Source organism: Panulirus ornatus, chromosome 23 (genome assembly GCF_036320965.1).
Source record: "Panulirus ornatus isolate Po-2019 chromosome 23, ASM3632096v1, whole genome shotgun sequence".
Classification (NCBI taxonomy): Eukaryota; Metazoa; Arthropoda; class Malacostraca; order Decapoda; family Palinuridae; genus Panulirus; species Panulirus ornatus.
In genome coordinates, this window is record NC_092246.1 from 8,292,501 (window position 1) to 8,310,012 (window position 17,512).

The 17,512-nt window shown below is 42.7% G+C and overlaps 1 protein-coding gene across 3 annotated transcripts in view; it reads right to left on the reverse strand.

Annotated features, from left to right (window-relative positions):
• Positions 1-17,512, reverse strand: part of LOC139756783 (uncharacterized) — a 160,153-nt gene that overhangs the window by 45,975 nt on the left and 96,666 nt on the right. Inside the window, exon 10 of one of the 3 annotated variants that reach the window (XM_071676568.1) lies at positions 1-157. This exon is cut by the window's left edge and continues 1,492 nt beyond it. The exons of the other annotated variants lie outside the window; for them this stretch is intronic. Within the exon in view, the coding sequence (XP_071532669.1) occupies positions 137-157 (21 nt within the window). The 3' untranslated portion in view covers positions 1-136. The remainder of the gene's footprint in view (positions 158-17,512) is intronic. 3 annotated transcript variants of the gene reach the window in all.

Sequence of the window (17,512 nt, forward strand, 5' to 3'; positions counted from 1 at the left end):
AGTCAAATGTGCAAGTTCCATTGCTTGTTAGAAAATAAAGTACAAGGAAATACCAGTTGTTGTTGCCCAGTGCTTGCAAAGCACGGTATTTAAGGTAAAGGCCTAATAAAAGAAGTATTCAGTTTATTTATATAGGTTAATCTTCTTCCTCAAGGATCTGAAAAAAGAAAAAGGATATTAAACAGTCATCTTTTAAAGCCGAGGCAAAATGAAGGTTGAAAATTTCAAATCCCATCTAATTCTACGATGAATATTGGAACTACCATTATATTTGTTAGTAAATATGGAAGTCTTCTCAAGCATTTGGCCCCACAGACAAAGTAAAATTTCCATGTTTCACCCTAAAGGTTTGTTGAATGTGTTTGATAATAGAGTGGCAGATATAGGGTGTTTTGGTCAGGGTGGTGTGCAAAGTGAGAGGGTCAGGAAAAATGGTCTCATAAACAGAGAAGAGGTAGTGGAAGCTATGCGGAAGATTAAAGCCGGAAAGGGGGAGGGTTTGTATGATACTGCAGTAGAATTTATTAAAAAAAGGGGGTGACTGCATTGTTGATTCGTTGGTAAGGATATTCAATGTATGTATGGATCATGGTAAAGTGCCTGAGGATTGGCAGAATGCATGCATAGTGCCATTGAACAAAGGCAAAGGGGATAAGGGGTGAGTGTTCAAACTACAAAGGCTCAAGTTTGTTGAGTATTCCAGGTAAATTATATGGGAGGGTATTGATTGAAAGGGTGAAGGTATGTACAGAGCATCAGACTGGGGAAGAGCAGTGCGGTTTCAGAAGTTGTAGAGGAGGTGTGCATCAGGTTTTCCTCAGAAGAATGTATTTGAGAAATACTTAGAAAAACAGATGGATTTGTATGTAGCATTTATGGATCTGAAGAAGGCATATGATAGCGTTAATAGAGATGCTGTGTGGAAGGTTTTAAGAGTATATGGTTTGGGAGGTAAGTTGCTAGAGGCAGTGAGAAATTTTTACCAAGGATGTAAGGCATGTGTATGAATAGGAAGAGGAAAGTGATTGGCTCCCATTGAATGTCAGTTTGCAGCAGGGGTGCATGATGTCTCTATGGCTGTTTAATTTGTTTATAGATTGGGTAGTTAGGGAGGTGAATGCAAGAGTTTTGTAGAGAGGAGCATGTATGCAGTCTATCATGGAAGAGAGGGCTTGGGAAATGAGTTGGTTATTGTTCGCTGATGATACAACGCTGGTGGCTGATTCAGGTGAAGAACTGCAGAAGTTGGTGACTAAGTTTGGTAAAGTGGATGAATGAAGAAATTTGAGAGTAAATGTGAATAGGAGCAAGGTCATTAGGTTCAGTAAGGTTAAGGGACAAGTTAATTAGGAGGTAAGTTTGAATGGAGAAAAACTGGAGGAAATGAAGTGTTTTAGATATCTGGGAGCAGACTTAGCAGTGGATGGAACCATGGAAGTGGAAGTGAGTCACAGGGTGGGGAAGGGGGCGAAGGTTCTGGGAGCGTTGAAAAATGTGTGTATGGCGAGGACGTTATCTCGAAAGCAAAAATGTGGTTCCAACAATGTTATATGGTTGCAAGGCATGAATGTGTTGGAAATGAAATGTTTGAGGACAATATGTGGTGTGAGCTGGTCTGATCGAGTAAGAAATGAAGGGAAAGAGAGATAAGTGGTAATAAAACGAGCATGGTTGAGAGAGCAGAAGAGGGTGCGTTGAAATGGTTTGGGCACATGAAGAGAATGAGTGGGGAAAATTGACAAAGAGGATATATGTGTCAGAGGTGGAGGGAAGATGGAGAAGTGGGAGACCAAATTGGAGGTCGGAGGATGGAGTGAAAAAGATTTTGAGTGATCGGGGCCTGAACATACAAGATGGTGAAAGGCACGCAAGGAATAGAGTGAATTGGAATGATGTGGTATACTGGGGTTGACGTACTTTCAATGGACTGAACCAGGACATGTGAAGCATCTCGGGTAAACCACGGAAAGGCCTATGGGGCCTGGATGTGGAAAGGGAGCTGTGGTTTTGGTGCATTGCACATGACAGCTAGAGAATGAGTGTGAACGAATGTAGCTTTTTTGTCTCTTCCTGGCACCATTTCACTGGAGGAGGAGGAAGAAGAGGTGAGGCTATTTCATGTGTGGCGGGGTGGTGATGGGAATGGATGAAAGCAGCAAGAATGAATATGTACGTGTGTATAAATGTACATGTCTATGTATGTATACATTAAAATGTGTATGTATGTATATATGCACGTATGGCCATATAAGAGTTGGGGTGAGAGAGTATCATCAAATTCTACGGAGAATAAAAAGATGTTTTGGAAGGAGGTAAATAAAGTGCATAAGACAAGGGAACAAATGAGGGCATCATTGAAGGGGGCTAATGGGGAGGTGATAACAAGTAGTGGTGATGTGAGAAGGAGATGGAGTGAGTATTTTGAAGGGTTGTTGAATGTGTTTGATGATTGAGTGGCAGATATAGGGTGTTTTGGTCGAGGTGGTGTGCAAAGTGAGAGGGTTAGGGAGAATGATTTGGTAAACAGAGAAGAGGTAGTAAAAGCTTTGCAGAAGATGAAAGCTGGCAAGGCAGTGGGTTTGGATGGTGTTGTAGTGGAATTTATTAAAAAAAAGGGGGTGACAGTATTGTTCACTGGTTGGTAAGGTTATTTGATGTATGTATGACTCATGGTGAGGTGCCTGAGGATTGGTGGAATGCTTGTATAGTGCCAATGTACAAAGGCAAAGGATATAAAAGTGAGTGCTCAAATTACAGAGGTATAAGTTTGTTGAGTATTCCTGGTAAATTATATGGGAGGGTATTGATCGAGAGGGTGAAGGCATGTACAGAGCATCAGATTGGGGAAGAGCAGTGTGGTTTCAGAAAAGGTAGAGGATGTGTGAATCAGGTGTTTGCTTTGAAGAATGTATGTGAGAAATACTTAGAAAAGCAGATGGATTTATATGTAGCATTTATGGATCTGGAGAAGGCATATGACAGAATTGATAAGAGATGCTCTGTGGAAGGTATTAAGAATATAAGGTGTGGGAGGTAAGTTGTTAGAAGCAGTGAAAAGTTTTTAACAAGGACGTAAGGCATGTGTATGAGTAGGAAGAGAGGAAAGTGATTGGTTCTCAGTGAATGTAGGTTTGCGGCAGGGGTGTGTGATGTCTCCATGGTTGTTTAATTTGTTTATGGATGGGGTTGTAAGGGAGGTGAATGCAAGAGTTTTGGAAAGAGAGGCAAGTATGCAGTCTGTTATGGATGAGAGAGCTTGGGAAGTGAGTCAGTTGTTGTTTGCTGATGGTACAGTACTGGTGGCTGATTCGGGTGAGAAACTGTAGAAGCTGGTGACTGAGTTTGGTAAAGTGTGTGAAAGAAGAAAGCTGAGAGTAAATGTGAATAAGAGCAAGGTTATTAGGTACAGTAAGGTTACCGGACAAGTCAATTGGGAGGTAAGTTTGAATGGAGAAAAACTGGAGGAAGTGAAGTGTTTTAGATATCTGGAAGTGGATTTGGCTATGGATGGAACCATGGAAGCAGAAGTGAATCACAGGGTGGGGGAGGGGGTGGAAGTTGTGGGAGCGTTGAAAAATGTGTGGAAGTCGAAAACATTATCTTGGAAAGCAAAAATGGGTATGTTTGATGGAATAGTGGTTCCAACAATGATATATGGTTGCGAGGTGTGAGCTATAGATAGAGTTGTGTGGAGGAGGGTGGATGTGCTGGAAATAAGATGTTTGAGGACTATGTGGTGTGAGGTGGTTTGATCGAGTAAGTAATAATAGGGTAAGAGAAATGTGTGGTAGTAAAAAGAGTGTGGTTGAGAAAGCAGAGGAGGGTGTTTTGAAATAGTTTATTCACATAGAGAGAATGAGTGAGGAAAGATTGACAAAGAGGATATATGTGTCAGGTGGAGGGAACGAGGAGAAGTGGGAGACCTAATTGGAGGTGGAAAGATGGAGTGAAAAAGATTTTGAGTGACTGGGGCCTGAACATGCAGGAGGGTGAAAGGCGTGCAAGGAATAGAGTAAATTGGAACGATGTGGTTTACCGGGGTCGACGTGCTGTCAATGGATTGAACCAGGGCATGTGAAGCGTCTGGGGTAAACCATGGAAAGTTTTAAGGGGCCTAGATTTGGAAAGGGAGCTGTGGTTTCGGTGCATTACACATGGCAGCTAGAGACTGAGTGTGAATGAATGTGGCCTCTGTTGTCTTTTCCTAGTGCTACCTTGCACGCGTGCGGGGGGAGGGGGGGAGCCATTTCATGTGTGGTGGGGTGACGACGGGAATGGCTGAGAGCAGCAAGGATGAATATGTACATGTGTATATATGTATTTGTCTGTGTATGTATACATTGAAATGTATAGGTATGTATATGTGCGTGTGTGGTCATGTACGTATATACATGTGTATGTGGGTGGGTTGGGCCATTCTTTCATGTTTCCTTGCACTTCCTTGCTAATGTGGGAGACAGCGACAAAGCATAGTAATAAAAGAGCACAGTCATTAGGCTTAGTAGGGTTGAGGCACAAGTTAATTAGAATGTAAGGTTTAATGGAGAAAAACTAGAGGAAGTGAAGTGTTTTAGATATCTGGGAGTGGACTTAGCAGCGGATGAAAGCTTGGAAGCGGAAGTGAGTCACAGGGTGGGGGAGGGGATAAGGGTTCTGGGAGCAATGAAGAATGTGTGGAAGGAGAGAATGTTACCTTGTAGAGCAAAAATGGGTATGTTTGAAGATATAGTAGTTCCCACAATGTTATATGGGTGCGAGGCATGGGCAATAGATAGGGTTGTATGGAGGAGGGTGGATGTGTTGGAAATGAAATGTTTGAGGACAATATGTGGTGTGAGGTGGTTTGATCGACAAATTAATGTAAGTGTAAGAGACATGTGTGGAAATGAAAAGAGTATGGTTGAGCGAGCAGAAGAGGGTGCGTTGAAATGGTTTGGACATATGGAGAGAGTGAGTGAGGAAAGAATGACAAAGAGGATATATACATCAGAGGTGGAGGGAACAAGGAAATGTGGGAGACCAAGTTGTAGGTGGAAGGATTGAGTGAAAAAGATTTTGAGCATTCAGGGTCTGAACATACAGGAGGGTGAGAGGCATGCAAGGAATAGAGTGAATTGGAATGGTGTGGTATACAGGGTTGACGTGCTGCCAATGGATTAAACCAGTGCATGTGAAGCATCTGGGGTAAACCATGAAAGTTTTGTGGGGCCTGGATATGAAAAGGGAGCTGTGGTTTTGGTACATACACATGACAACTAGAGACTGACTGTGAATGAATGGGGCCTTTCTGTCTGTATTTCTGGCACTACCTTGCTGAAGCAGGGGATAGCAATGCTGTTTTCTTGTGGGGCTGGGTAGCAACAGAAATAGATGAAGGCAAGCAAGTACAGATATGTATATGTGTATGTATGAAATGTCTGCATATGTGTATGTATATGTATATTGATATGTATATGTGTGTATGTCTCAACACTCACCTTTATCCCTTTTGCCTTTGTACTATGGCACTATGCATGCATTCCGCCAATCCTCAGGCACTTCACCATGAACCATACATATGTTGAATATCCTCACCAACCAGTCGACAACACAGTCAACCCCCTTTCTTTTAATAAATTCCACTGCAATACCATACAAACCCACTGCCTTGCCGGCTTTCATCTTCCGCAAAGCTTTCAATATCTCTTCTCTGTTTACCAAATCATTCTCCCTGACCCTCTCACTTCATACAACACTTCGACCAAAATGCCCTGTATCTGCCACTCTGTCATCAAACGCATTCAACAAACCTTCAAAATACTCACTCCATCTCCTTCTAACATCACCACTACCTGTTATTACCTCCCCATTAGCCCCCTTCAACAATGTTCCCATTTGTTCTCTTGTCTTACACACTTTATATACCTTATCCCAAAACATCTTATTCTCCCTAAAATTTAATGATATCTCACCCTAACTCTCATTTGCCCTTTTTTTTTTTTTACCTCCTGCACCTTTCTCTTGACCTCCTGCCTGTTTCTTTTATACGTTTCCCAGTCATTTGCACTATTTCCCTTCAAAAATCTTCCAAATGCCTCTCTCTTCTCTATCACTAACAATCTTACTTCTTCATCCCACCACTCACTACCCTTTCTGATGCCACAGACATCTTTTGTGCAAGCCATCACTGCTTTCCTAAATACATCCCATTCCTCCTCCACTCCCCTTGCATCATTTGCTCACACCTTTTTCCATTCTACACTCAATCTCTCCTGGTACTTCTTCACACGTCTCCTTTCCAAGCTCACTTACTCTCTTCACGCCAACATTTTCTCTTCTTTTCTGAAAACCTCTACAAATCTTCACCTTTCCCTCCATAAGATAATGATCAGACATCCCTCCAGTTGCCCCTCTCAGCACATTACATCCAAAAGTTTCTCTTTCACGCGCCTATCAATTAACACGTAAACAAGTAACAGAGGTACAAGTTTTTTTTTAGTATTCCTGGGATATTATAAGGTAGGGTGAAGGCATGTACAGAGCATCAGACTGGGGATGAGCAGTGTGGTTTCAGAAGTGGCAGAGGATGTGTGGATCAGGTGTTTGCTTTGAAGAATGTAAGTGAGAAATACTTAGGAAATTTATGGCATTTAGGGAATTTATGGCATTTATGGATGTGGAGAAGGCATATGATAGAGTTGATAGAGATGCTCTGTGGAAGGTATTAAGAGTATATGGAATGGGAGGTAAGTTGCTAGAAGCAGTGAAAAGTTTTTATCAAGGATGTAAGGCATGTGTATGAGTAGGAAGAGAGGAAAGTGATTAGTTCTCAGTGAATTTCACTTTGCGGCAGGGGTGCATGATGTCTCCTTGGTTGTTTGATTTGTTTATGGATGGGTTGTTAAGGAGGTGAGAGCAAGAGTTTTGGAGAGAGGGGCAAGTATGCAGTCTGTTGTGAATGAGAGGGCTTGGGAAGTGAGATAGCTGTTGTTCGCTGGTGATACAGCACTGTTGGCTTATTCGGGTGAGAAACTGCAGAAGCTAGAGTAAATGTGAATAAGAGCAAGGTTATTAGGTTCAGTAGGGTTGAGGGACAAGTCAACTGGGAGGTAAGTTTGAATGGAGAAAAACTGGAGGAAATGAAGTGTTTTAGATATCTATGAGTGGATTTGGCAGTGGATGGAACCATGGAAGCAGAAGTGAGTCACAGGGTGGGGGAGGGGGTGAAGGTCCTGGGAGCATTGAAGAATGTGTGGAAGGCGGGAATGTTATCTCAGAGAGCAAAAATGGGTATGTTTGAAGGAATAGTGGTTCCAACAACATTATATGGTTGCGAGGCTTGGGCTATACATAGGGTTGTGTGGAAGAGGGGTGGATATATTGGAAATGAGATGTTTGAGGACAATATGTGGTGTGAGGTGGTTTGATCGAGTAAGTAAAGAAAGGGTAAGAGAGATGTGTGGTAATAAAAAGAGTGGTTGAGAGAGCAAAAGGTGTATTGAAATGATTTGGTCACATGGAGAGAATGAGTGAGGAAAGATTGACCAAGAGGATATATGTGTCAGAGGTGGAGGGAACGAGGGGAAGTGGGAGACCAAATTGGAGGTGGAAGGATGGAGTGAAAAAGATTTTGAGTGATCAGGGCCTGAACATACAGGAGGGTGAAAGGCATGCAAGGAATCAGAATGATGTGGTTTACAGGGTTGATGTGCTGTCAATGGATTGAACTAGTGCATGTGAAGTGTCTGGGTTAAACCATGGAAAGTTTTGTGGGGCCTGGATGTGGAAAGGGAGCTGTGGTTTCAGTGTATTACATGACAGCTAGAGACTGAGTGCAAACGAATGTGGCTTCTGTTGTCTTTTCCAAGCGCTGCCTTGCACGCATGTGGGGGGAGTAGGGTACCATTTCATGTGTTGTGGGGTGATGATGGGAATGGATGAAGGCAGCAAGTATGAATTATGTACATGTGTATATATGTATATGTCTGTGTATGTATATGTATGTATACGATGAAATGTATAGGTATGTATATGTGTGTGTGTTTGGGCATTTATGTATGTACATGTGTATGTGGGTATGTTGGCCAATCTTTCGTCTGTTTCCTTGCGCTACTTTGCTAATGCGGGAGACAGCAACAAAGTATTATAAAAAAGAAATATTTATCTATTTATTTATTTATTTTGCTTTGTCGCTGTCTCCCGCGTTTGCGAGGTAGCGCAAGGAAACAGACGAAAGAAATGACCCAACCCACTCCCATACACATGTATATACATACACGTCCACACACGCAAACATACATACCTATACATCTCAATGTACACATATATATACACACAGACATATACATATATACACATGTACATAATTTGTACTGTCTGCCTTTATTTATTCCCATCGCCACCTCGCCACACATGGAATAACATCCCCCTCCCCCATCATGTGTGCAAGGTAGCGCTAGGAAAAGACAACAAAGGCCCCATTCGTTCATACTCAGTCTCTAGCTGTCATGTAATAATGCCCGAAACCACAGCTCCCTTTCAACAACCAGACGCTTCACATGCCCTGATTCAATCCATTGACAACACGTTGAACCCGTTATACCACATTGATCCAATTCGCTCTATTCCTTGCCCGCCTTTCACCCTCCTGCATGTTTAGTCCCCGATCACTCAAAATCTTTTTCACTCCATCTTTCCACCTCCAATTTGGTCTCCCACTTCTCCTCGTTCCCTCCATCTCCGACACATATATCATCTTGGTCAAACTTTCCTCACTCATTCTCTCCATGTGACCAAACCATTTCAAAACACCCTCTGCTGCTCTCTCAACCACGTTCTTTTTATTTCCACACATCTTTCTTACCCTTACATTACTTACTCGATCAAACCACCTCACACCACACATTGTCCTCAAACATCTCATTTCCAGCACATCCACGCTCCTGCGCACAACTCTATCCATAGCCCACGCCTCGCAACCATACAACATTGTTGGAACCACTTTTCCTTCAAACATACCCATTTTTGCTTTCCGAGATAATGTTCTCGACTTCCAAACATTCTTCATGGCTCCTAGGACTTTCGCCCCCTCCCCCACCCTATGATTCACTTCCGCTTCCATGGTTCCATCCGCTGCCAGATCCACTCCCAGATATCTAAAACACTTTACTTCCTCCAGTTTTTCTCCATTCAAACTTACCTCCCAATTGACTTGACCCTCAACCCTACTGTAGCTAATAACTTTGCTCTTATTCACATTTACTCTTAACTTTCTTCTTTCACACACTTTACCAAACTCAGTCACCAGCTTCTGCTGTTTCTCACATGAATCAGCCACCAGCGCTGTATCATCAGCGAACAACAACTGACTCACTTCCCAAGCTCTCTCATCCACAACAGACTGCATACTTGCCCCTCTTTCCAAAACTCTTGCATTCACCTCCCTAACAACCCCATCCATAAACAAATTAAACAACCATGGAGACATCACACACCCCTGCCGCAAACCTACATTCACTGAGAACCAATCACTTTCCTCTCTTCCTACACGTACACATGCCTTACATCCTCGATAGAAACTTTTCACTGCTTCTAACAACTTGCCTCCCACACCATATATTCTTAGTACATTCCACAGAGCATCTCTATCATATGCCTTCTCCAGATCTATAAATGCTACATACAAATCCATTTGCTTTTCTAAGTATTTCTCACATACATTCTTCAAAGCAAACACCTGATCCACACATCCTCTACCACTTCTGAAACCACACTGCTCTTCCCCAATCTGATGCTCTGTACATGCCTTCACCCTCTCAATCAATACCCTCCCATATAATTTACCAGGAATACTCAACAAACTTATACCTCTGTAATCTGAGCACTCACTCTTATCCCCTTTGCCTTTGTACAATGGCACTATGCAAGCATTCCGCCAATCCTCAGGCACCTCACCATGAATCATACATACATCAAATAACCTTACCAACCAGTCAACAATACAGTCACCCCCTTTTTTAATAAATTCCACTGCAATACCATCCAAACCTGCTGCCTTGCCGGCTTTCATCTTCCGCAAAGCTTTTACTACCTCTTCTCTGTTTACCAAATCATTTTCCCTAACCCCCTCACTTTGCACACCACCTTGACCAAAACACCCTATATCTGCCACTCTATCATCAAACACATTCAACCTTCAAAATGCTCACTCCATCTCCTTCTCACATCACCACTACTTGTTATCACCTCCCCATTAGCCCCCTTCACTGAAGTTCCCATTTGCTCCCTTGTCTTACGCACTTTATTTACCTCCTTCCAGAACATCTTTTTATTCTCTCTAAAATTTAATGATACTCTCTCACCCCAACTCTCATTTGCCCTCTTTTTCACCTTTTGCACCTTTCTCTTGACCTCCTGCCTCTTTCTTTTATACATCTCCCACTTATTTGCATTTTTTCCCTGCAAAAATTGTCCAAATGCCTCTCTCTTCTCTTTCACTAATAATCTTACTTCTTCATGCCACCACTCACTACCCTTTCTAATCAACCCATCTCCCACGCTTCTCATGCCACAAGCATCTTTTGCGCAAGCCATCACTGCTTCCCTAAATACATTCCATTTTTTTTTTCATACTATTCGCCATTTCCCGCCTCAGAGAGGTAGCATTAAGAACAGAGAACTAGGCCTCTGAGGAAACATCCTCACCCGGCCCCCTTCTCTGTTCCGTCCTTTAAAAAAAGAAAGAAAAAAAAAAACAGGACTGGACCTTTAAGGGAATATCCTCAACTGGCCCCTTCTCTGTTCCTTCTTTTGGGAAAAAAAAAAAAAAAAAAAAAAAAAAGAGAGAGGGGAGGATTTCCAGCCCCCCGCTCCCTTCCCTTTTAGTCGCCTCCTACGACACGCAGGGAATACGTGGGAAGTATTCTTTCTCCCCTATCCCCAGGGATATATATATATATATATTTTTTTTTTCTTTCTTTTAAACTATTCGCCATTTCCCGCGTTAGTGAGGTAGCGTTAAGAACAGAGGACTGGGCCTTTTTTGGAATATCCTCACCTGGCCCCCTCTGTTCCTTCTTTTGGAAAATTAAAAAAAAAAACGAGAGGGGAGGATTTCCAGTCCCCCGCTCCCTCCCGTTTTAGTTGCCTTCTACGACACGCAGGGAATACGTGGGAAGGGGGTCAGGTGAGGATATTCCCTCAAAGGCCTTCCTCACCTGGCCCCCTTCTCTGTTCCTTCTTTTGGAAAATTAAAAAAAAAACGAGAGGGGAGGATTTCCAGCCCCCGCTCCCTTCCCTTTTTAGTCGCCTTCTACGACACGCAGGGAATACGTGGGAAGTATTCTTTCTCCCCTATCCCCAGGGATATATATATATATATATATATTCCCAATCACCAGTCCTTTTTCAGCACATAAATCTACAAGCTCTTCACCATTTCCAACACTGAACACTCCATGTATACCAATTATTCACTCAACTGCCACATTACTCACCTTTGCATTCAAATCACCCATCACTATAACCCGGTCTTGTGCATCAAAACCACTAACACATTCATTCAGCAGCTCCCAAAACACTTGCCTCTCATGATCTTTCTTCTCATGCCCCGGTGCATATGCACCAATAATCACCCATCTCTCTCCATCAACTTTCAGCTTTACCCATATTAATCTAGAATTGACTTTCTTACATTCTATCACATACTCCCACAACTTCTGTTTCAGGAGTAGTGCTACTCCTTCCCTTGCTCTTGTCCTCTCACTAACCCCTGACTTTACTCCCAAGACATTCCCAAACCACTCTTCCCCTTTACCCTTGAGCTTCGTTTTACTCAGAGCCAAAACATCCAGGTTCCTTTCCTCAAACATACTACCTATCTCTCCTTTTTTCACATCTTGGTTACATCCACACACATTCAGACACCCCAATCTGAGCCCCCGAGGAGGACGAGCACTCCCCGTGTGACTCCTTCTTCTGTTTCCCCTTTTAGAAAGTTAAAATACAAGGAGGGGAGGATTTCTGGCCCCCCGCTCCCGTCCCCTCTAGTCGCCTTCTACGACACGTGAGGAATGCGTATTCTTTCTCCCCGGGTTATAGTGATGGGTGATTTGAATGCAAAGGTGAGTAATGTGGCAGTTGAGGGAATAATTGGTATACATGGGGTGTTCAGTGTTGTAAATGGAAATGGTGAAGAGCTTGTAGATTTATGTGCTGAAAATGGACTGGTGATTGGGAATACCTCGTTTAAAAAGCGAGATATACATAAGTATACGTATGTAAGTAGGAGAGATGGCCAGAAAGCGTTATTGGATTACGTGTTAATTGACAGGTGCGCGAAAGAGAGACTTTTGGATGTTAATGTGCTGAGAGGTGCAACTGGAGGGATGTCTGATCATTATCTTTTGGGAGGCGAAGGTGAAGATTTGTAGGGGTTTTCAGAAAAGAAGAGAGAATTTTGGGGGGAAGAGGGTGGTGAGAGTAAGTGAGCTTGGGAAGGAGACTTGTGTGAGGAAGTACCAGGAGAGACTGAGTACAGAATGGAAAAAGGTGAGAACAAAGGAGGTAAGGGGAGTGGGGGAGGAATGGGATGTATTTAGAGAAGCAGTGATGGCTTGCGCAAAAGATGCTTGTGGCATGAGAAGCGTGGGAGATGGGTTGATTAGAAAGGGTAGTGAGTGGTGGCATGAAGAAGTAACGTTATTAGTGAAAGAGAAGAGAGAGGCATTTGGACAATTTTTGCAGGGAAAAAATGCAAATGAGTGGGAGATGTATAAAAGAAAGAGACAGAAGGTCAAGAGAAAGGTGCAAGAGGTGAAAAAGAGGGCAAATGAGAGTTGGGGTGAGAGAGTATCATTAAATTTTAGAGAGAATAAAAAGATGTTCTGGAAGGAGGTAAATAAAGTGCGTAAGACAGGGGAGAAAATGGGAACTTCAGTGAAGGAGGCTAATGGGGAGGTGATAACAAGTAGTGGTGATGTGAGAAGGAGATGGAGTGAGTATTTTGAAGGTTTATTGAATGTGTTTGATGATAAGAGTGGCAGATATAGGGTGTTTTGGTCGAGGTGGTGTGCAAAGTGAGAGGGTTAGGGAAAATGATTTGGTAAACAGAGAAGAGGTAGTAAAAGCTTTGCGGAAGATGAAAGCCGGCAAGGCAGCAGGTTTGGATGGTAATGCAGTGGAATTTATTAAAAAAGTGGGGGACTGTATTGTTGACTCGTTGGTAAGGTTATTTAATGTATGTATGATTCATGGTGAAGTGCCTGAGGATTGGCAGAATGCTTGCATAGTGCCATTGTACAAAGGCAAAGGGGATAAGAGTGAGTGCTCAAATTACAGAGGTATAAGTTTGTTGAGTATTCCTGGTAAATTATATGGGAGGGTATTGATTGAGAGGGTGAAGGCATGTACAGAGCATCAGATTGGGGAAGAGCAGTGTGGTTTCAGAAGTGGTAGAGGATGTGTGGATCAGGTGTTTGCTTTGAAGAATGTATGTGAGAAATACTTAGAAAAGCAAATGGATTTGTATGTAGCATTTATGGATCTGGAGAAGGCATATGATAGAGTTGATAGAGATGCTCTGTGGAAGGTACTAAGAATATATGGTGTGGAAGGCAAGTTGTTAGAAGCAGTGAAAAGTTTTTATCGAGGATGTAAGGCATGTGTACGTGTAGGAAGAGAGGAAAGTAATTGGTTCTCAGTGAATGTGGTTTTGCGGCAGGGGTGTCTGATGTCTCCATGGTTGTTTAATTTGTTTATGGATGGGGTTGTTAGGGAGGTGAATGCAAGAGTTTTGGAAAGAGGGGCAAGTATGCAGTCTGTTGGGGATGAGAGAGCTTAGGAAGTGAGTCAGTTGTTGTTCGCTGATGATACAGCGCTGGTGGCTGATTCATGTGAGAAACTGCAGAAGCTGGTGACTGAGTTTGGTAAAGTGTGTGAATGAAGAATGTTAAGAGTAAATGTGAATAAGAGCAAGGTAATTAGGTACAGTAGGGTTGAGGGTCAAGTCAATTGGGAGGTAAGTTTAAATGGAGAAAAACTGGAGGAAGTAAAGTGTTTTAGATATCTGGGAGTGTATCTGGCAGCGGATGGAACCATGGAAGCGGAGGTGAATCATAGGGTGGGGGAGGGGGCGGAAATTTTGGGAGCCTTGAAGAATGTGTGGAAGTCGAGAACATTATCTCGGAAAGCAAAAATGGCTGTTTGAAGGAATAGTGGTTCCAACAATGTTGTATGGTTGTGAGGTGTGGGCTATGGATAGAGTGGTGCGCAGGAGGGTGGATGTGCTGGAAATGAGATGTTTGAGGACAATATGTGGTGTGAGGTGGTTTGATCGAGTAAGTAATGTAAGTGTAAGAGAGATGTGTGGAAATAAAAAGAGCGTGGTTGAGAGAGCAGAAGAGGGTGTTTTGAAATGGTTTGGGCACATGGAGAGAATGAGTGAGGAAAGATTGACCAAGAGGATATATGTGTCGGAGGTGGAGGGAACGAGGAGAAGTGGGAGACCAAATTGGAGGTGGAAAGATGGAGTGAAAAAGATTTTGAGTGATCGGGGCCTGAACATTCAGGAGGGTGAAAGGCAGGCAAGGAATAGAGTGAATTGGATCGATGTGGTATACCGGGGTTGACGTGCTGTCAGTGGATTGAATCAGGGCTTGTGAAGCGTCTGGGGTAAACCATGGAAAGTTGTGTGGGGCCTGGATGTGGAAAGGGAGCTGAGGTTTCGGGCATTATTGCATGACAGCTAGAGACTGAGTGTGAACGAATGGGGCCTTTGTTGTCTTTTCCTAGCACTACCTCGCACACATGAGGGGGGAGGGGGATGGTATTCCATGTGTGGCGATGGGAATGAATAAAGGCAGACAGTGTGAATTGTGTGCATGGGTATATATGTATGTGTCTGTGTGTGTATATATGTGTGTACATTGAGATGTATAGGTATGTATATTTGCGTGTGTGGACGTGTATGTATATACATGTGTATGGGGGTGGGTTGGGCCATTTCTTTCGTCTGTTTCCTTGCGCTACCTCGCAAACGCGGGAGACAGCGACAAAGCAAAATAAATATATACACACACACATATATATATATATTTTTTTTTTTTCATACTTTATATATATATATATATATATATATATATACACAGTCATATACATCAATTCATGTGTACCATAAAAATATTCTTAAATTACTGAAAATAAGGAAAATACTCTCATTAAATTAAAACATATGATGTAAGTGCCTTACTTCACCAAATGTTAAGCATCAAAAAACTAAGACAACCAGGACAGACTGATTCTCTTGAAATTACAGAACTTTATCTTGCTTCATCTTCAGCACACCTTCCCAGTAATATGCTAATGTACAAGAAACATTATACATAGTTAAAATCTCTCATTACACTTGCAATATTTAACATTCATCACAAAGATCTGGATGATATTTATTGAGATAGTTTTGCGACAATAATTTGAATATAAGCTGCCTTCTCAGCCCACAAAACCTGACATGAAGAAATGTTCTCAATTATGGGAAAGTCCCAGAGTTACTAACTGCACTGTTTACACTGGAGGAAATTCTGAGTCATCATCAAACTTAAGGACACTCTTTGGAGGCGATTCACAAGCAGTAGCCATCTCACTCATCTTGTCTGCTTCAACGCGCTTTTCTGTTCTTTTCATGTTCCAGTGTTCTAAAATCATCAAACACACGAGTTCGAGGTCTCACACACATCTCGCAACGTCTCATACGCCTTCTCTGGGCTGGTGCTCGCCTGCTGGGTGGGTAGGGGCCGTGAGTCTGGCTGCCAACGCACATCTACTTCTGTCTCTCACTCACTAAGCAGCCGTACAGAGCAGCACTGAACGGATTCCCACCTGTGGTAACTGGGAAAGCTATAAGTGCCATGCCTCGCTGTATTGATGGCAAGTGTGCAGGATCCTGTCCTGTGAAATGCTTCCTCGCATGCCGGATGGCATCCATTCGGCGATCACTTTTGATCATACTTCTTATGAGTTTTTAAAGAAAATCTATTTTTCCAATAACCATACATTTAGCTATAGGTAAAGAACAAGGATCCACATCTGGTGCAAAATCAACAAGTTCCACCCTGTAGGTGACACTGCTCTCTGGAAGGATGTCTGGTGGTAGACCCTTGGTTCCATATGCAAATCTGGATGCCATATAAACATCTGCAATTTCTCCTTTATCCATCAGTGGCACAATCATATCCAAACCAAGAATTACCTCACCATCTCCAACAGTAAACATTAGCTCCTCATGTATGTCCACTTCCTTACCATCATCTAATTTACCAGTGGCACGAATCACAAATGTGCTTCCCTTATATGGTTGTGACTCAACTATGCCACATTTAACCACCTTCTTTCTTAGGTCTCCACTACCCAGTACATCAATCCATTCCTCATCTGGCACCTCTGTTTTGCAATCCACTTCCACCTGAACCTCCTCCACCTTTACTTCCTTAGACTGCTCTACTTCAGGCATCTCTCTCTTTAAACCAGATACTCCCAATCACCAGTCCTTTTTTAGCACACAAATCCACAAGCTCTTCACCATTTCCATTTACAACACTTAACACCTTAAGTATACCAATTGTACCCTCAACTGCCACATTACTCATCTTCGCATTCAAATCACCCATGACTATAACTGCTGTTTACTGTGTTAAGAGAGCAGAAGAGGGTGTGTTGAAATGGTTTGGATATATGGAGAGAATAAGTGAGGAAAGGTTGACAAAGAGGATATATGTGTCAAAGGTGGAGGGAACAAAGAAAAACAGGAAACCAAATTGGATGTGGAAGGATGGAATGAAAAAGATTTTGAACGATCAGGGCCAGAACATGCTGGAGGGTGAGAGGCATATAAAGAACTGAGTGAATTGGAATGATGTGGTATTCCAGGGTCGAGGTGCAGTCTGTGGACTGAATCAGGAATGTGAAACGGAGACTGACATTCACTGGGAACCAATAACTCTTCTCTCCTCCTACTCGTACACGTGCCTTACATCCTCGGTAAAAACTTTTTACTGCTTCCAGCGGCTTACCTCTGACACCATACATGATTAAGGCATTCCACAAAGCATCTCTATGAACCCTATCATATGCTTTCTCCAGATCCATAAATGCTGCATACAAATCCATCTGTTTTCTAAGCATTTCTCACCCACATTCCTCAAAGGAAGCACCTAATCCACACATCCTATACCACTTCTGAAACCACACTGCTCTTCCCAGGTCTGATGCTCTGTACATGCCTCCACCCTCCCAATCAATACCCTCCCAAATAATTTCCTAGGAATACTCAACAAGCTTATACCTTCATAGTTTCAACATTCACCTTTATCCCCTTTCCCTTTGTAGAATGGCACTATGCATGCATTCTGCCAATCCTCAGGCACTTCACCATGATCCATACATACACTGAATATCCTTACCAACCAATCAACAACATGGTCATCCCCTTTCTTAATAATTCCTACTGCAATACCATCCAAACCTGCTGCCCTGCCTA